Below are 18,658 nucleotides of genomic sequence, written 5' to 3'. Positions count from 1 at the left end.
AAATAAATAAAACCGTCTTACACCGTGTGGGCATACACTGGCCACTCACAAAAGGGGGGACACTCCACAGTTGGTGATGCCTCTCTCGCGTGGAAAGATGCCTGCCAAGTGGGACCGGCGCAGCAGTTTTGTTTTCCCCACCCATTGCACGGAAAGACGGGAGGGCCCCTCCCCCTGTGCACACAGCACACGCGCGCGAGTGCCCAGCGCGCCGCGTGGCCTTGCCAAATGAGGGGACCAATTCGAGGCGTCCCCTCACCCTTCTCTGCTGCCCCGCGGTGACACAAAAAAAAAGAGGCGTCTCTAAGGAGAAGTGATAGCCCTCCACTGCGCTGGGTATCCACCACTGCTTCTTTGCTTCTTTGCCGCCCCACCACTGCTTCACTTCCTCTTTGCCGCTCAACTCAAATGGCCATCTGGCTGACGAAGCGCGACACGGTGTTCTTCTCCGCCGTGTGGCTGTTCTGCAAGAAGCACAGCAGGTAGAGGAAGAACTTGGCCCTCGTAATGCCCACGTAGAAGATCTTCCTCTCCTCAATTACGTCTCGGTTGTTTTCGGCCGTCTGAGGAATCTCCCCCTCAATGGCATTTACGATGAAGACCACCTTCCACTCCAGCCCCTTGGACTTGTGGATCGTCGTCAGCGTCACCTTCTCCACCAGCATTCTGTCATGTATATCATTTTTAAAATCGTTTAGAAAGGAAATTAGACAGTCCGAGCAGTTTTGATTTATTTGGTTGGGCTGGTACTCCATGGTCATTTCGAGGAGAACAAAAATGTTTTGCATTTCGTTTTCCGCCAGGTCTTCCTCGCTCAGTCCGAACTGCCTTTGGAGGTCCCGCTTGATTTTCAGTTCGTTCACGAGGTCGGGGTGCGTCTCATCGCGGGGGCGCTTCTCCCGCCGCTGCTCCCCATCCCGCTGCTCTCTCTCCCCATCAGGCTGCTCTCTCTCCCCATCAGGCTGCTCTCTCTCCCCATCAGGCTGCTCTCTCTCCCCATCAGGCTGCTCGCTTTCCCCCTCCTGCTGCTCTTGCTCCCCATCCGGCTGCGCTCGCTTCTCCCCCTCTCTCCTGCGGCGCACCCTCTTGAGCGTCCTCTGCACGAAGCTCGTCTTGCTGAGCATGTCCATCACCAGGCTGTACACAGAGTTGGGCTGCGAGGCGAACTTCAGAAAGTAATTTACGCAAAAAAAAAAGTCCAAAATTTTTTTTATCTCCGCTTCGGTGAATGCGTCCAAGTGGCGGGCCTCCCCTCCCTTCAGTTGGTTCCTCTTCCGGAGGATGTACCAGTGGGTGATCCTCTCGATGCGGTTGAAGAGGGAGGGGCCGCTCCCCCCCGCAGCGGGTGAACAGGCATCTCCTGCTTCTCCTTCTCCTCCTGCTTCTCCTTCTCCTCCTGCTTCTCCTTCTCCTCCTGCTTCTTCGTCTCCTGCTTCTCCCTCCAAATCACCGCCAAAGTGGCCGCCTTGCAGCTTTTCCAGTATGGCCCTCACCGCCCTATCATTTTTTACAATCTTAAAGGCCTTCTTCAAAATGATATCGTCGTGCACGTTCAGGAGGAACCTCAAGACGGTTATCAATTCGACGATTTCTCTGGACCCGAAAAAGGACTTCTTTTTGTTCAGCTCCTTGATGGGGATTTTGAACGTCTCTGCCGATACACCTGCCGCGTCCACTCCCACTGCCGCGTTCACTCCCCCTGCCGCTGCCGATACACCTGCTGCTGACGCCTCCCTCTCGCGGAAGAACTTGGCGGCCCTCCTCCGGACCTCCACGCTGTGCATGCACTTGAGGGTCTCCCTGAGCGTCCGGTTCGTCCTCGACAGGATGACAAAGTCGCCGAACTTGTAGCTGTATTTCTTTTTCAGAAAAATTATTTGGCACAGGATGAAGGACACCTGGTCCTTGTTCGTTTTGAACGCATGGAAGTTAACCTTCTCCCCCTGCACGTTGTTCGTGCGCAGCTCCTTTGCTATTCTGCAATTCGCATTGTGCAGGATCAGGTTGCAGGAAACGCGGACTATTTCCTTCGTGCTTCTGAAATTCGTGCCCAGCTTGAACAGCAGGCAGTTGTGCTCCTTCAGGATCTTATCAAACACATTGATGTGGGCTCCCCTGAAGGAGTAGATGGACTGGTCGTCGTCCCCGATGACGGTGAGGCTCCTGTCCGTCAGCTGGGTTCCCCTCTGCGGGGCTACCCCCTTAGAGCGATTTACACTGTGTGGTGGGGCTGCCCCCTTAGAGCGATTTACACTGTGTGGTGGGGCTACCCCCTTAGAGCGATTTACACTGTGTGGTGGGGCTGCCCCCTTAGAGCGATTTACACTGTGTGGTGACGCTTCCTCCCTGCCGCCACCCCCCCCATTGGCGAAAAACTGCAGAATGTTAAACTGCGTAGTGTTGATGTCCTGGAACTCGTCGCAAAAGACGTAGTGCCACTCGCCCAGGATTTTGTCCCGGGCACGCAGGTCCTCCTTCATCAGTCTGTAGGTCTCGATGAGCAAATCGTCAAAGTCGTAGTAGACATGCTTGGCCGTTTGCAAAATACGCTTGTACTCCGCGTAAAACTTCGCCTCGATGGGGTTAACTTCGATCTTCATCTGGTACAGCTCTACATATTTGAGCAGTTTTATTTTTTTCTTTAAAAATAAAATGTGTTTTTTTTTGAGGATGCTGGGGATGCCCGCGTGTTCGAAGTGGTCCTTCCGCTCGTTCGCAGGCTTCACGTGGTAGAGGTAGTCGTAGAAGTGGTCGTCCCCATCGTCCCCCTCACCGTCTTCTTCTTCGTCGTCTTCCCCGTCGTCCTGCCCCTCCGCCTCGTCCTCTATCTCCTGCGCGTCCCTCTTGCTGAAGCTTCTCCTCAGGGTGCTAAAAAAGTCGGCCAAATTGAAGGGCCCCTTGGGGTCTCCCGATGCGTCTCTTCCCGCCGCGTCTCTGCCAGCCGCCTCTCTCCCAGCCGCCTCTCTCCCAGCCGCCTCTCTCCCAGCCGCCTCTCTGGCCACCCCCTGGGCAGACTTCCCCTTCAAAAAGGAGGCATAAAAATTATTAAAAGCCAACTTGATCACATTTGAGCAGATAAAGTCGGACAGTATTTTGAACGGTCCTTTGTATTTGAAGAGGAGGTACCTACAGAAGGAGTGTATGGTGCCTATGAACATCACCGTGTGGAGCACCTTCAGCTTGCTCTTACTGTGGAGCTTGCTACTAGTATCAAATTTCCTGCTGGATGTTTTGCCCGCAAAAAGTTTGCACCTCACGTCAGTGTCTAAATACAGGTCTATCAAACAGTTGACCTTTTTTGTAATTTTTTCCTTCAAGTCGTTGGCTGCATAATTCGTGAAGGTTATACAAACGACGGACTTTTTTTTTTCGATGATGCTCCTGATGATGCGTGCCGTCAGCGTGGATGTTTTACCTGACCCTGGGCAGGCAATAATGCATACATTTCTGTTCAGGGGCACCTGCACTATTTTTATTTGCTCCTTCGATAGGTTGCTGAACAGGATGCTATTAAACATGCTTTCGCTGCTCCATGACTTGTCCTTCATCATGCTCAGGCGTGCGTTCGGCACTTCTAACCGTTCTTCCCCCGTGTTTTCATCGCCTCCCTTGCGGCGCTTCGTCTCCCCCTCGTCTGGCCGCTCTCCCCCCGTGTTGTCATCGCCTCCCTTGCGGCGCTTCGTCTCCCCCTCGTCTGGCCGCTCTCCCCTCGGCATTTTTTCCCTCCCTGGTGCGGCTCCTCTCTGAAAATCGCCACACCGCAGTGGCATCACCCGGTTGATTCTCCCCCGTTTGCATCACGCCATGTGGTTATCTGCTCGCGTTGGTTCGGCCAAGCTGGGCAGAAAGGGGCAAAAAAGGGGAAAAAAATGGGCAAAAAATGCGGTACAAAAAAGGGCAAATTATGCGGTACAAAAAAGGGCCAATTACGTGGCAGAAAAAAAAAACCCAGTGCGGCAATTACACTTGTAAATTTACGCCAATTAAAAAAATAAAGAGAACCGCTAACCCCATTGGGGGAAAACAAACACCTCCTCATAGGTAACACACACTGAGAGTGCAGCTTCGTTATGCCCCGCGCACCCGTCAACATTTCCTCCATCGAGTATGCACCACGTGTGAATGCCACATGCTGCGTGAAGCACGTGGGTGCCCCATTCGGCAGGTCCTTACACTTGGCAAGGTGGCCAACTTGCAGGGAACAACAACGGCGAGGAAGAAAATAACAAAACGACAGAAAAGCGGAACGGGTCCTCCCCTCGTGGAAACTGCGCACCATTCGAAGGCAGAACGTTGCGGCGTTTCCCTTTGTCAGCCTTAAGAGCTTATTAATACCGGGTCCCATCCAAATGGAAGCCTTTTTTTTTTTTTTTTTTTTGCCATAAAATGAAGTATCAACATGGGAAGGAATGTCCCCCCCCACTGGCACACAAAAGGAGTCACCACAAAGGGGGGCCTCCACAGTTGAACAAGCTCGTTTTGCTTATGCCAATGGCCCATGTGCGGTTCCCCCAGACACTTTACAGATCAGGTGATGACGTCCTATCGAACGGAGTGACACATAAACAAGTGGTATGTTTGTTCCTTTCCGTGCCTCAGTTTAAAGGCGTACTGGGAGGTGGCGCAGTTTTTTTCAAAAAGGTGGTGAAGCCGCCCTCCCGTGTGATGAGGTCACCCCAGAGGTTGCACACAGTTTGGCAGACTTATTTTTGCCGTTTAATTTTTGCCTCTTAATTTTTCCAAAGGGGGAGAGACGAACACCCGTGGTGGGCACATGGTAATTGCTGCGAATCCGCTCCGCTGCGCTGATGTGAGAAGGGATCCCCTTCAAAAGTTGCAGTCCCAATGGTGAACCTGCCATAAAGACACGCACGGGGGGTAGTGCTCCGCAGCCACGCTGTGGAAAGCGGTGAGCAGTAATTCTCCCCGGTAAGTACCCACTTGTGCATGTATCCTTCGAGCGGCTTATCATGTAGGCCGCGGCACAAGATGCGCCAGCTGACACGATTCCATATTGCAGACGCTAAAATGGTAGTACGAAGGTCGGATGAAAAGTTGAGACGCACCAAGGTACACGTGAATGCCATATGACACGACCAAATATTCCCCTTTCCTTTTGCGTCTCCTTTTCGTCATATATAAAAGCGGTCTTTGCGCGTCCACGTTATATCGGGGGCACAAAAGAGGAGCAAAATGCATCCCTTTCTTTGTTCCTCTTATGATTGTTGAGCGTCCCCCCAAAAAGGCTAGTGATAGTCATATTTTCCCGTTTGTAAAATGATGACATAACCAAAAATAGCCCTGCAAATTCCTAGCGGTATTTTTGCCCATGCGGAAAAGTTAACCCGCAATGATTTAGCTAGCTATTTTTGCAAAAAAAAAAAAAAAAAAAAAAAAGAAAAACGCCTGAACGGCAAGGTTTTTTTTCGCTAAAATGGGAGCATAGCGATGTATATATTGTTTGCATTGCGTTACATTGTATTTTTTTTTTTTTTTTTTTTTTTCTTTTTTTCCTTCTGTTCATACAGCTTTGTCCCTTCGGTCGTCTCGCCTTTTTTAGCTTGCGTCCGTCCCTGGCAAACATACCCACAAACATCGTTTGTACAGTCAGAGCTGGAGTTCCTAATGGTTACTTCTTTTTGCAACTGTTTGGCAACTCCTTTCGAGTACATTCTTTACGCGCCTCGCCGCATGGCATGTTCCCCTCCGCGTACAAGCAGGTGGGCGGCGCGCATGCGGCAGCGTTGCAACGAATGTTACATAAGCTTCTCATCATAGCAGCTGAGCAGCATCTCATCATCGCACCATTGCAACCGTTTTTATGGTGCCCCCTTGAGCAGTGAACATGATTAGGAATGTTCCCACAGGATGATTTTTCCCATCGCAGGGGATTATACGCCAATGGGATGAAGGAAGGGGACCCACAGAACGGCAGCCTCGATCAGTTGGCGACTTTTTTTTTTCAGTTCAAGAGAGGAGGAGCCGTATCATTTCTCTTTGTGGCATAAGAAGAGGATACGCTTGGAAAGTAGCTACATACCCCGTTGCATATCCATAGGGGGCAATTTTGTGCGTATGCTCGACTGTAAGCTGTTTTTTTTCTCCTCCCCCCAAGTGGCACGATAAAAAAGCCGTTTGGAGGACACCTGATGTATGCCGCCCCCTTAACATTTGCGCCAACAGGTGTGCCTTTGCTAACCGTTGCATGGGTTATTTTTCACTATTTTGCTATTGTTTTATTTTTTTTTTTTTGCCTGCACTTACCCCGTGTGCATACTCACCTGCTCACCTGTTAAGCACGCACAACCGGAGTTAGCGCAACCACCTTGGGGGACCTCCTTCAGGGCCAAACCGTCACCGAAGAAATAACACACCACTGCTGGTTTTGCAGCGGTGGTGGCTCACCATCGAAGACGTGGCAGTCGCGAACTGATTTCGTTCCTCCAAGAAGAATGCCAACGTGCCGATGAAAAGATAACACCCCCCCTGTATTGCATACGTTCATCTGCACATATCTCCCCAGCCGCACTAACCATGTACAACAGTGGCAACAACGTCGTGCCCGGGAGTCCCCCCCTGTGCAACGTAAGCGGCTCGCCCGTGTACATGACCGGCGTAAAGATACGGACCTTCTCCCCAGTGTGCAACGGCAACTACGCAAACATGCATGCGAACAAGATGAGGAAGAACGTCAACGGGTACCTAACTCCGGTGGTTCCTTTTTTGGGTCAAAGGAGATTTCCAAGTGGAGCTAAACGAATTGGTAAGAAGGAGTATGTGAGGAGTGTGGGGCAACCTAACAGGTTGAAATCGTTTAAGCAGTACAGGTGCGTTGCGAAGGGCTGGGGGGAGGTGGCTGCCGGCCGCGGTGCATGCCACTCGCATGGCGGGGAGGTGCGGCCCGCGGAGGGGCTCCCCGAGCGTAGCGGCAATCCAGGCGGTGGTCCAAACGGCGGTTTGAGCGGCACTCCAAGTGGCTACCTGAATGGTCACCCGCGCGCCGAGATGAGCGGCACCCCGGCGGTAAGCAGCCGCGTGTCGGACAAGACCAGGCAGAGCTACAAAGCGGCGGGGTACTTCATCGTGAAGACCGAAGTGGAGCAGAACGCCGCAGCTAACGCCAACCAGGAAACGAACAAGAGGAATATCAACGTGAAGATACTGCTGGGCTATGACCCCCTGAAGAAGCAGCCGAACAGTAGGCCGCTCATAGAAACGGATGGGGGGCCGCAAATGAAGGGAGAGCTTAACATCCCTGGAGGGAAGAAGGACCAAGGGGAGTGCAACCCCGTGGTGACTGCCTACAGGGAGTTCAGCGAAGAGAGCATTTACCTGTACAACATGTTTGTGGCGTACTTTAGCCACCTGCACTACGTCATGAAGGGGATCGCCCCGGGGGGGCGTCAGGTGGAGAAGCGTCCAGCGGAGGAGCGTCAAGTGGAGCGTAACCCGGAGTGCTCCCCCCAAATGGAGCTCACCCCATACGAGCTGTCCCTGCGCAGGAACTTCCTAACCGACGTGACCGAAATGAGCATCGAGGAAAAGAAGAGAGCAATCAACCTGCACATAAACAACTTCATGCTCTATTTCAAGGAGGTGTGTCTAGACATAAAGGAGAACCACGAGGCCATGTACCGGTGTTCCTACCCCCCGTCGTACCACGAAAAGAGGAGTGCCACCTTGGAGAGGATCCACAAGGAGGTCAGTTTGCTCTCCTCCATAGAAAATGATGAGGTTAATAATTTTAAGCTTTACTACGCCCAAGGGAAATACAGCCTTTTTTTTTATAATGCCATTCAGTACCATTGCAAGAATATGCTGCACTACTTGAGGAATTATTTCTGGCACAACTACACGACCTTCTTTTATATTCTCCTGCATGAAAACATGAACTTCTTAATTAGATGCAGAGGGAACAGTAGAACCAATTATGAACCCTACCTCTTTGATTCCGGCGAAATAAAAAAAAAAATTGATCCCGATTTGTACCACAATTTAATGCACGTGGAAAATTTGATCCCATCCGAGTATGGCACAAAGAAAAGGGACACATTTTATGGAGAAGAAGGAGCTAGCCAAAAGGGGGAAGGAGATTCCCAAATGGACACTGGCTACATGAACGATATGATTTGGCTGGACCTCTCCGATTTGCTTCTGTACCTCCTGAGGAGCTGCAGCTACGTGGGGATCGTACGTCATGTGTGGAGCCTGTTCGATGAGATAATGCAAAGGGGTGGTGACCCAGTTGGTACTTCCCACTATGGAAGCCACAGAGAGGACTACCATCATGAGGAAGCCGAGTCGTCTCATTTCGTTCTAGTCGGCCAAGGCTCCCTAAAACTTCACAGGAGCATAACCGCGAAGGTGTGGCACCTGTACAAGGACATGCACAGGAGGCTGCACATGCTGATTCAGCACGAGGAGTACGACGCCTTTTGGGCTCTGTTCTTTTCGCCCTTCAACACGAAGCTGAGTGAGCGCAACGTGGGCACCCTGCGCAGGGGCTGCGGCGCCCCCTTCAGGAAGTTCCTCAACTGCCTGGTCACCAGCCGCGACTTCTGGGTCTTCCTCTTCCTCAACCTGGTGGGCAGCATTCCGGGGGGGTAGCGGTGGAGCGGTGGAGCGGTGGTGGAGCGACGGGAGAAGCGGGGGAACAGGGGAGAGCTCACTGCCCGTCCAGATGGGCACGACGTGGCCCCTCCTAATCTTTGCCCCCCCCTGTTGGTGCACTTTGCCTTGGTTATTTTATTATTTTATTATATTATTTTATTTTTTTTTTTTCGTGCTCATCCCTTTTGGCTCCACGCCACTGGTGATGATTCCCCCCTCATTTGTGTAACTAATGGACTGATCGTGACTTCTTTTTTTGTGCAAACGGGAAGTGGAGGTGGTGCACAGGAACGGGGGGCGGGCATTACCACCTGTGAGAGTGGCCCCCAACCCCTTTCTGTGTAGACCCGTTGGCCACAGCACTTCAAAGGTGTAAAAAAAAACGTTTACTAGGCCTCCAAATTTGATTCCTCACGGTGTTTATTCAGTTCGAGAGGGTATCCAAATCGGGCAGAACTGCTCAGCGGGGAAGTGAGTGCACTTTCTCTCCGTCGCTCTCCGCATTAAACTGCTCTTTCGTTTAACTTGCGCGCGACGCTTTTTTTCCCCCCCCTAGGTTGTTAGCGAAAGAACCGCAATGGAGTAACCACAGGGGAGAGCTCCCAAGTTGACCCCTCTCCCGGCGTGCCGCGGTAAAGCGGTAAGGGGTAAACCGCAAAACAGCATAGCCGATGGCAAAGGGTGAGGCCAAAATGAAACTTGCCAGGGGCGCGCTCCTCCTGTGGCGCATGCACCTGATGGCGTACCTGCAGAGGTCCATCCTCTGCTACAGGCACACAGGAAACGGCAACTTAAAGTTAAGTCAGGGGGCCCCGAGGAGGGAACGCTTGGCCTATGTTAGCAGTTCGGGGGGGCCTAATCACATCGAGTGTTTTAGTAACAGCTGCCCTCTCCGAAGAAGGTTAAAGAAAAAAACGACGAGTCGGTTGAGTAGCCTTTGCGGAGGTGACGCTTCGCCTTCAGTGGGCTTCCTTCGAGTGAGAGATCAGACCAGGAGAGGACTCTCCTCCCATGGGAAGAAGAAAAAAATATATATATATCGCCTTTCCGGGGGGGAGAGCCGCACTTCTGTGCTTTACCTTACCAGGCCGAACGGGGGTGACCAGGAGAAGCACCCTACTGAGAGTGATCACCCTGGAGATGCCCCCCAACCACGCCGCTTAGTTAAACATAACCTGCTGCACCTCGCGCAAGTGGGCGACTTCTCCTTTTTCTACGGCACTTCAAGTGGCCAAAAAAGCTACTCGACGTATGAACAGATCGTCCACTACATTGAGGATGGCAGAGGGGAATTCTCCTCGTGTAGTAACCCCTCCAGGGAAGGTACCCACTCAGGGGGAAGCACAAGGAGGACCTTCATCGACCAGAAGTACACATGCATTAGAGGGAGGGTAGAACAGAAGGTGAAGCAGTCGAAGAGGATTTTCCTTCGCCTCAGACAAGACGGGGGAATGTACCTCACCTGTGTGTATGAAAAGGAAGGAGGCAACCCTCAAGGGGAGGATTCTTTATATAGCTATATAAAAAAGATAAGGAACGAAAGTGTGGTTGACGTTGTTGGGCGTGTGAAGGTACATGGCGATTTGGTCAGATGTAGGGTTCCCTCTGTGGAAAGCATGTTGAATGAGAAGTGCATAGAGGTAGTCGTGGCGAGCGTCCGGCGCGTCTCAGAGGCGTTCGCGGACGTGCCCCTGCTGGTGAGCGAGGGGGTTAGCGGCGTTCGCGGGGGTGGCGGCGGAGACGGCATTGGTGTTCGCGGTGTTCGCAGCATTGGTGCTGATACGCTCGTTGGTGATAAGCTCGCTGATGTTGACAGCACTGGTGGTGATACGCTCGTTCGCTGTGACAGCATTGGCGGTGGTGATACCCCCCGACCGGCGAAGCCCAACTCCAGCGAAGCCATCCTGAAGCTGCAGCACCCCAGCCTCCACCACAGGCACCCCGTGAACCACCTCGTGTTTCAAATGAAGAGCCGAGTTGCGCACCGGCTGAGGCAGATGCTGCAGCGGGACGGGCACACGGAGGTGTTCACGCCCAAGTTGGTTCACCTCGGGGGGGGGAGTCCCAGTAAAGCGGCAGCCACCACTCCCGCCGCGCATACCACTCCCGCCGCGCATACCACTCCCGCCGCGCATACCACTCCCGCCGCGCATACCACTCCCGCCGCGCATACCACTCCCGCCGCGTACACCACTCCCGCCGCGCATACCACTCCCGCCGCGTACACCACTCCCGCCGCGCATACCACTCCCGCCGCGTACACCACTCCCGCCGCGTACACCACTCCCGCCGCACACACCGATGGAGAACCCCCGAGCTGCCAACTGAACGGGTCGGAGGGAGGCTCCGGGTGCTACAAAATCGAGGGGGAAAAACTGATACTTGCCCAGAGCCCCCAATTCTACAAGCAGATGCTAATCAACGCAGATTTCGAGCGAGTCTACGAGATGAACTACTCCTATAGAAACGAAAGGTTCCACACGTCAAGGCACCTCAACGAGTTCCTGTCCCTAGACATAGAGAGAGTCATTTACAATAATTATTACGAAATAGTTATGCCCATGTATCGTCTGTTGCGGCGGCTAAATGAGTACCTGTTGGAGACCTCTGCGGAGGAGTTGCGCCTGATTAGCTCTTCCTTTGGAGGTCTCCCCTTTGAGCCCAGCAAATTTCCAGACGCTCCTTTTGTTCTCTCCTTCTGCGAGGCAAGGGATATACTAGACAGGCACTGCTCAACTTCGGTGAGGGGTACTGCTTATTACTCCCCATCTGACGTAGAAGACGGGGGGAGGAAGAAGGCACACTCAGTAGGTAACCCTCCCAAGGGGGGGGGAAACACCCTCACGGATGAGGAAAAGGACCAATTGAGGAGCAGACTATCATTTGAGGCCCCCCCCAGTGATCAACTTCACAACGTGTATTTCAATCGGAAGGTCGAGAGCATGTACCGGGTGCACCAGGGGGGAGGCGGCATCGGTGGGGAAACATCCCCGGGGCAAGGAAACCCGCACGACGAGAGCGTCTACGCCTTCCTAAACGGGTTCGACCGAGACGAGCTCTACAAGAGGGTACTCCTCTTGCTTAGCAGCCTCTACGATGGGGAGAACGCGGCAAACGGGGAAGACGCGGCGAACGGGGAAGACGCGGCAAACGGGGAAGACGCGGCAAACGGGGCGGATGCGGCAAACGGGGCGGATGCGGCAAACGGGGCGAGCGGCGGGCAGGTCGAATGCAAACACTCCGTGTTGACGCTACTGCGCGAGAACCCCCAGGAAGGAAACACCGTGAGAGTAACCGAGTCGGCGCAAAGCAGAGCCTTAAAGGAAAGGTACCTGCACTCTCCAGATTTCACCAACGAAGAACTGCAGAGGCTACACCACTTTCTAAAAAAACATTTTGACGTGGACCTATTTGTGATAGATCAGTACCCATGGCACCTCAGACCATACTACACAGCTCACAACCTATATGACATTCGGTTTACCAACAGCTTTGATTTCTTTTACAAGGGAATTGAAATCATTTCTGGCAGTCAGCGAATAAACCACTTGCCCCTTCTTCTCTTTAAAGTGGTCAACACCTGTGGGCCGGATGAAAATCCCCAGAGGAAACCCTCCTCCTGTGCATTACCCATCAGGGAAAAGAGCAACTTCTCCATTTCGGACTACCTCAAAAAAGGGGAGGAGCTAATAGACGGAGACTCTACTTTGGGAAAGTACATCAATTCGTTTCGCTTTGCTTCGAAGCCCCATGGGGGGCTGGCCCTCGGCTTCGAGCGCTACCTGCTGGCTGCGCTCAACCTGGGGAACGTCAAGCGGGCAGTGTTTTGCGACTGACGGGGGGGAGTGGAAGCGTAGCGTGCAAGTGTACCGCCAAAACGCGCCGCTAACATGTTCCGCTAAACCGTGCCGACTTATCTACCCCCCCACAGGAACGCGTTCCTTTTTTTCGCCTTTTTACCCATCCGAACGTTTTAACGGACTTCAGGGGATTAGCCCCGATTTGTTTATCCTCCATTCGCTTAGTCGCCCCCTCTTTTGTTCGATTCGCCTTGCTCGTTCAGGCAAACCGGGGCGGTACCCACGAGAGGGTGCTGCGGCGCCCCAAAGATGGCCAACTGAGCGGTGAACTGGCCAAATAAAAGGTAAAGTTCCATTTATTGACTTCTTCAAAGGGGATGAACCTACGAATGGTTGTGGCATGGCGATGCCGCCGCAGAAGGGAGATGCAAAGGAGGGAGGAATTCTCTCTCACACCACGGGGGATACGCAGCATGGGAAGAGTGCCCCCTAAAATGCATATTCAAAAGAAAAATGCGACGAATTGGCAAAATGCGAAAGTGCGCAGCTTACCAAGTGGCAAGTTAAAAAAGATAAATTTTTTTCTTTTCCCCTTTCACACTTCAAAAAGGAGAAAAATAATTTTTTTTTTCCCCCTGGAGGAGAAAAAATGTATCTTTGCCGTGACCAGGGATCGAACCAGGGACCTTCAGATCTTCAGTCTGACGCTCTCCCAACTGAGCTATCACGGCTGATATGTAACCTTCTTGTCGCCCACGCTAGTAGGAGGCGCTTCGGCGGGAAGCGGCACGGTCGGTCTCCCCGCACCGATTAGTAGCGACCCGACGCAGAGGTAAAGAGAAGCGATAAGCAAATGCGAAGAGCGCACCGCCCCCAACTGCAACGCGCAAAACGCCATTCTGCCGATTCGGAGTAACTCCCCCATGGTATGCCGCTTTGGCGAAGTTGGTTTGATGCTCTCCTGGTACGTTCCGCTCAGCGCGTATTTCTCTCCAACGATACGCTGCCAGGCAACGCTTCAAAAAAAAATACTTTCACTTCGCGCTACTAGTAGTACACGCTTAACATCATCAACAGTACCATGGCTAAGTTGAAAAGGAAAAAATTACCACAAAGTTGTTCCCGCTCAGTTGCGCCAACGCGTGGTATACAGCTGCTTACCAAAAGTTGCGTAATTTTCCCCCTCAGGAGTTGCGGTGAAAACTTGCGACGGCTGCGCCACTTCGCAGCTTTACTATGCTAACTGATGGGCCACCCGCCGATAAGTAAGCTATCTTTAAGCGTCCACCCCCGCGAGGTAACCCTTTGGGGGTAGGCAGATTGGTATGTACGTATTTAGGCAGACAAAAAAAAAAGAAAAATCACCTGAACATGTTCAGGCAAAAAGGGTAAACAAACTCATCCCTCCTAATGATCTTCTTTCTCTTTCTTCACAAAATAATTAAGTTCTTTCGGGAGGGTCATTCACATAGGTGTTGTACATGGCGCAAAATGAAGTTCTTAACCCATCAATGGAGGGGGATATCACTCTCGCTCGGTCAACACTGTTCATATAATTTAAAAAAAAAAATTGCCACAACTTTGCTCGTGCGTGGAAATGCGGAAAAAAAGGAAATACATTTTATGCACACGTTAAGAGGGGAGAAGTTCGTGGGGCGTCCACACAGCAGCTTCGCTCCAGGACCATTGGAGAGAGCTCTTCCAAAGGAGTAAAATGAGGAACAATATTGGCCTGCCAATTACTCACTTTTACCCTGTTAGCATATAAACTTCCACGCCTTTTTCACAACGCAGAAGATGTCCTCCATGATGTTTTTAACTATATATCCCCTGCGATGTTAGGGAGGTGGAGGGGGGAAGCAAAAAAATAAAAAGAAAAGGGGATGTGCATGCAAGTTGGGAGATATCCCCAGTGCGTCACGCTGCACACGCACACGCTGCCTGGTTAAACGAACACTTCCTCTGATGACCCTCCCCTCAACTCACAAATATTCCACTGGGTGGTAGGGCATAGACTTGAATGTGCAAAACTGCGTTATCGCGTACAGCCCGATGTACGAGACGGACGTGAATTGCATGCCTGCGGGGAGGGGAAAGAAAAAAAAAAAAAAAAAAAAAAAAGTGCAGGGTGACGGGTGACGGGCCAAATAAACGCCAATCAGTGGACAACAAAACGGGGAAGACACCCTGGGGGGGGGAAGTGGTTCTTCCGTGATGTAACGCTCGTCAGAGGCTCATTACTGAAAAGGCTTATATTCTCGTTGTCCTTCATGTGCGGGCTGTCTAGGCACACATAAAGGGAAAACAACGCTGTAGGGGGGAGGGGAGGAACAGAAGTCACAGAAATGTAATTGCTCCTACTCACGTAGTGTAGCAGCGGGGGTGTCACTCATAGAAAAAATAAAATAAAAATAGGGTAACAAAATGGGCGTGTGGAGGTACCCGTTAGAAAGGTGAAGAACGCCACGATAAGGCAGAGGTAGCACTGAGGAGGGGTGAAAATCGGATCATGTGGAGGTGAGAAATGCGGCCTCTTCGCAACACCCACTCTGTGAGAGCACACCCCACACGTAGTGGTGCATGCCGGCGGTAGAAACACACCAGGAAGATGTCCAGCACCGAGATGGTGACCGTGCCCGTCGCCAGTGACACGTCAATCAAGTCCTTAAAGGAAAAAGGGTACATCTCCACTTTGGCATAAATGTAGGCTCCACTTTTTCTTCGCAGGATGGTTAGGGAGAGCAGGCAGAGGAGGAGCGATGCCCCTGCGAGGGTCTGCAGCAGGTCTGTCGCGCGGCAAAGGGGGGGCGGCAGAGTGGTAATACGTTGATGGGCATGGAGGAAGCAGCTGCATGGCGAGTTGCACGCAACCACATACATGTAGGAGGTATATACGAAGAGACGTGCGAATGCCCCACGTGGGCGCGACACGCCGAATGGGCCAGCTTCGCCCGCACCTCTGTTGGCAAAAAGGGTCCGCTCGAAGTACAGGGTGGACACAGTTAGCAAGAGCAGCGCGAAGGAGACAAGGAACGTGGCCCGCAGGATCCCCTTGCAGACGCTGGTCAGCCGCATAAGGGGGGAACCCTTATCGTATTGCAGCGAGTTCACAAGGGAGTCTTTGGCCTTCTGAAACAAATACATTGTAGCAGGCAGCGCTGTTGGTATTAAGCGGTGTTGGTATTCCTGTTGGTGTTTTTTTGGAGGGGGGAGAAATAGAGGCGATTACACACACGCAGTGGGGCGAAGGACCGAGTGGGCTGCAGAGAGGCACAACGCAGTCAAGTGGGTTAATTACGCTGATGGGTTGACAATGGTGAATTGCTTAAAAGTTTAAGACAAGGGTGCATGGCACGTGGAGTGGGAGGCGAAATGGGCGGCGACACGTTGTGGTACGCGAAATGGACGGCGACGCGTTGTGACATGCGGAGTGGAAGCGACGCGCGAGAACAACTGTGCGCTGGCAAACGGCCCACGCGAGGCGCCAGGGGCTTCAAACACAAGTGCAGGTGGACTCATACCTAGACATACGCTGCCCGGGCACATGTACATACACACCTTCGAGGGGGGCAACATATAGCAGTGCAAGGAGCCAAAAAAAGGAAAAAAAAAAGACGAATAAGCATCAAAGCAGAGGCATACACACATGCGCGAGTGACGAAAAAATAAAAAAAAGGGCCTACGTTTTTTAGGTGCTCTTTAATTTTTAATTAAAACAAATGGAGGTGGAGCTAGCGAAATGTTTTAATTCCGCCTGCTGCCACGGCTGTTTTTTTTTTTTTTTTTTTTTTTTTTTTTTCGCCTGAACGGTTCAGGGGATTTTTCTGCCAAGGGGGGGAAAAAAGGGGGAGCTCCTACGAGCGGAAAAACGCGCAGATGAGCGAAGTGGAGGGCAAAATGGACAGCCATACTGGAGAGTCACACTGGATAACCGCACTGCGGAGTGCCCTCAACTGCCCGCGTGCTTGTCCAGCTTCAGCACCGTCCCGTCGTGCTTGCTTATCAGCGCCACGCTCGTCATGTTTACGAAAATGCCGTGGTCCACAACGCCCGTGGTCTGCGAGGGGGGGAGCGGTGAAGGGGGGATGCGGTGAAGGGGTGAGGCGGTAAAGCCGTCAAGCGGTTAAACAGGGTGTCAATCAAACAGCCACACAAACGCGGCTCCAATCAAACCGCCACACAAACGGGGCGCCAATCAAACCGCCACGCTAACGCGCGAGTCAAACCGCTCCTCTCACCATCTTTATCTTGTGGCAGGTGTCCTGCAAATCCTCGATCGGGTTGGCGAAGTAAAAATCCACGATGTAGTTTTTGTTGTCCGTTATGTACACCTCCCCGTTCTTCTCCCGCAACTTATACTGGCAGTTTTCAAGGGAGGAAATTTTGAGCAAATTCTGAATTATCTTCTCGTGGCCAAAGGCGAGGATTTCAATCGGCACCGCTCCTGTTGTGCCCAGGCCGTTCGTGCACAGCTTGGATTCGTCCACAATCTGCGCAGGGGGGGGAGAGGGAAGAAAAAAGGGACGGATAGAAGAGGGAACAAAAAAGGGGTGGGAAGTGGAGAGGAAGGCTGGGAGTCGGCTCGGAAGTGGAGATTAACGCAGCTACACCGCGCGGGCATTTTACGGGGAGACCAGGCCCCCTCCAAGCGGAGCGCACTCTACGCTGTCACCTCCTCCTCTCATTTTCGCGCCTTACAATTATAAAAACGGAGGCACTGGCGGCAACCAACTTCTCCCTCACGAGGGCCCCGCCGCGTCCTTTAACCAAATTTAGGTCCATGTCAATTTCGTCTGCTCCGTCTATGGCAATGTCAATGTGGGAGTTCTTCTTCAGCGTCGTCAGGGGGATGCCTAAATTTCGGGCCTGCGCGAGAACAGGTTGGGACGGCAGATGAAGAAAAATTGCGCAGGAGGCACGAGCAGTTCCATTAGGATGGAAGCAGGACAAGTAGGAACTCCTAAGCATAAACCGCTAACCACAGGTAGGTGCTTCCCCACGGCTAACCTTTATCTCCGTGTCGATGCTGGTGGGGATGCACACCACATTTGTTATCTTCCCGTTTCGCATTAACTTCTCGATCCGCTCAAGCACGTAAAACACGGTGGTGCCGGTGCCAAGCCCGATGGTCATATTAGACTGCACGTAGTCGTCGACCGCTTTGTAGGCCTGCGTGTGGAGTGGAGGTGGAGTGGAAGTGAACGGAGGGGGGAGTGGAAGTGGACGGAGGGTGGACGTTACACACGGCGGTGGTAGGAGCAACTCATGTGGGGCACACCCCAAGTCGGCACGCTCATGCATCGGCTCGTTTCCCTCCAAAAGGGAAGAGCAATTTAGAGAGCAGCAATTGCTCGCGGTTTCGCCCACCAAGCCAAAAGTTTAACTCCCCTCCACACACATATCAGCTGAGCAGTGGAGACTTACCACGCGCCTTTTCAGGTCGTCCATTGGTCCGCTCACCCAGAAGGGCAGTTAAAAGGGGGAGAAAATTGGGCGACAAAATGGGCGTCAATGTGCACACCAAAACGGGGAGAAAAACTTCCCAGCGTGAGCTTCACAAACGGGCCCACGCAACTCGGTGCAGTTTAGAAAGACTCTTTTGTGAAGCCCCTCCTCCCCCCTATGGTGGGCAGTTAAATCCCGTATGTTATAGAAATGCGAACAGGCATATATATAACCCCCCGGAGAGACGTAAAAAATGGGCTAACAAAAAAAAAAAAAAAAAAAAAAACAAACAAACAAACAAACTACTCAGAACAAAGAACAAAGTAGGCACTCCGTTTGAGACTCCCCATGATGGTTCACATAGGTAGGCATGTAACGATGTATGGCAGAATGGGAGCTGAGCAGAAGGGGGAAAAAAAAAGCAACAAAAGGAACAAAGGCAACACTAAGCAGAGGGTTATACATTTACACGTGTTCGGAAAGATTCTGTCGCTTCTACAGAGGGGGGCCGGCGCGAGTCAGCTGAGCTGGGAACTCCGCGAGGGGCAGCCAGTAGATGCCCATCTGCATATATGCATATATATCCTCGTATGCATCTACCCATCTGAGGATGAACCTACCCATTGCATATTTCCACGGGCGGGCTGCGCTACTCCGCCTGGGCATACACGGGGAAGGGGTAATGTACAGTTGGAGGGAGCGGCGGCGTGATGTAGGAAGAAGTGAGCGGGGAAAAAAGGGAAGCAACGGGAGGAAATAAAAAAAAAAAAAAAAAGATGCAATACGACGCGGTGAGATCATAA

The 18,658-nt window shown here is 52.2% G+C and overlaps 5 protein-coding genes across 5 annotated transcripts; 2 read left to right on the top strand and 3 right to left on the bottom strand.

Moving 5' to 3' along the window:
* Positions 1 to 404: 404 nt before the first annotated feature.
* Positions 405 to 3,551, bottom strand: PVX_080535 (UvrD/REP helicase, putative; the record flags this gene model as incomplete). The annotated part of the gene is made up of 1 exon (XM_001613765.1): positions 405 to 3,551. One exon carries the CDS (start codon positions 3,549 to 3,551, stop codon positions 405 to 407), a length of 3,147 nt encoding a protein of 1,048 aa, XP_001613815.1.
* A 2,983-nt stretch (positions 3,552 to 6,534) lies between these two features.
* PVX_080530 (hypothetical protein, conserved) lies at positions 6,535 to 8,607 on the top strand (the record flags this gene model as incomplete). The annotated part of the gene is made up of 1 exon (XM_001613764.1): positions 6,535 to 8,607. The coding sequence occupies one exon, from the start codon at positions 6,535 to 6,537 to the stop codon at positions 8,605 to 8,607; it is 2,073 nt and encodes a 690-aa protein (XP_001613814.1).
* A 695-nt stretch (positions 8,608 to 9,302) lies between these two features.
* PVX_080525 (asparagine-tRNA ligase, putative) lies at positions 9,303 to 12,446 on the top strand (the record flags this gene model as incomplete). Its single annotated transcript, XM_001613763.1, has 1 exon — positions 9,303 to 12,446. One exon carries the CDS (start codon positions 9,303 to 9,305, stop codon positions 12,444 to 12,446), a length of 3,144 nt encoding a protein of 1,047 aa, XP_001613813.1.
* A 1,030-nt stretch (positions 12,447 to 13,476) lies between these two features.
* PVX_080520 (hypothetical protein, conserved) lies at positions 13,477 to 16,069 on the bottom strand. The gene is made up of 7 exons (XM_001613762.1): positions 15,932 to 16,069; positions 15,368 to 15,670; positions 15,012 to 15,196; positions 14,853 to 14,895; positions 14,652 to 14,720; positions 14,397 to 14,490; positions 13,477 to 14,240 (listed from the first exon to the last, which is right to left on the bottom strand). The coding sequence occupies exons 2-7, from the start codon at positions 15,552 to 15,554 to the stop codon at positions 14,168 to 14,170; spliced, it is 651 nt and encodes a 216-aa protein (XP_001613812.1). The 5' UTR covers positions 15,555 to 15,670; positions 15,932 to 16,069; the 3' UTR covers positions 13,477 to 14,167.
* Positions 16,070 to 16,359: 290 nt separating this feature from the next.
* PVX_080515 (ribose 5-phosphate epimerase, putative) lies at positions 16,360 to 17,858 on the bottom strand (the record flags this gene model as incomplete). Its single annotated transcript, XM_001613761.1, has 5 exons — positions 16,360 to 16,467; positions 16,649 to 16,900; positions 17,109 to 17,276; positions 17,418 to 17,579; positions 17,835 to 17,858. 5 exons carry the CDS (start codon positions 17,856 to 17,858, stop codon positions 16,360 to 16,362), a joined length of 714 nt encoding a protein of 237 aa, XP_001613811.1.
* Positions 17,859 to 18,658: the final 800 nt, after the last annotated feature.

The sequence above is a fragment of the Plasmodium vivax genome, chromosome 10, assembly GCF_000002415.2.
Source record: "Plasmodium vivax chromosome 10, whole genome shotgun sequence".
In the NCBI taxonomy this organism is placed as follows: Eukaryota; Apicomplexa; class Aconoidasida; order Haemosporida; family Plasmodiidae; genus Plasmodium; species Plasmodium vivax.
Note: the sequence above shows the minus strand (reverse complement) of the source record. Positions and strands in the feature narration are given on the sequence as shown.

What these genes read in the sequence shown, in the direction of transcription:
- PVX_080520 (XM_001613762.1), bottom strand. Translation starts at nt 15,554, where the DNA reads ATGTATTTGTTTCAGAAGGCCAAAGACTCCCTTGTGAACTCGCTGCAA. An exon ending in CGGTGCTGGACATCTTCCTG is followed by an intron (nt 14,896 to 15,011) that starts GTGTGTTTCTAC and finishes ACCCCTCCTCAG; the next exon opens with TGCTACCTCTGCCTTATCGT. An exon ending in CGAGAATATAAGCCTTTTCA is followed by an intron (nt 14,491 to 14,651) that starts GTAATGAGCCTC and finishes CCCTCCCCGCAG; the next exon opens with GCATGCAATTCACGTCCGTC.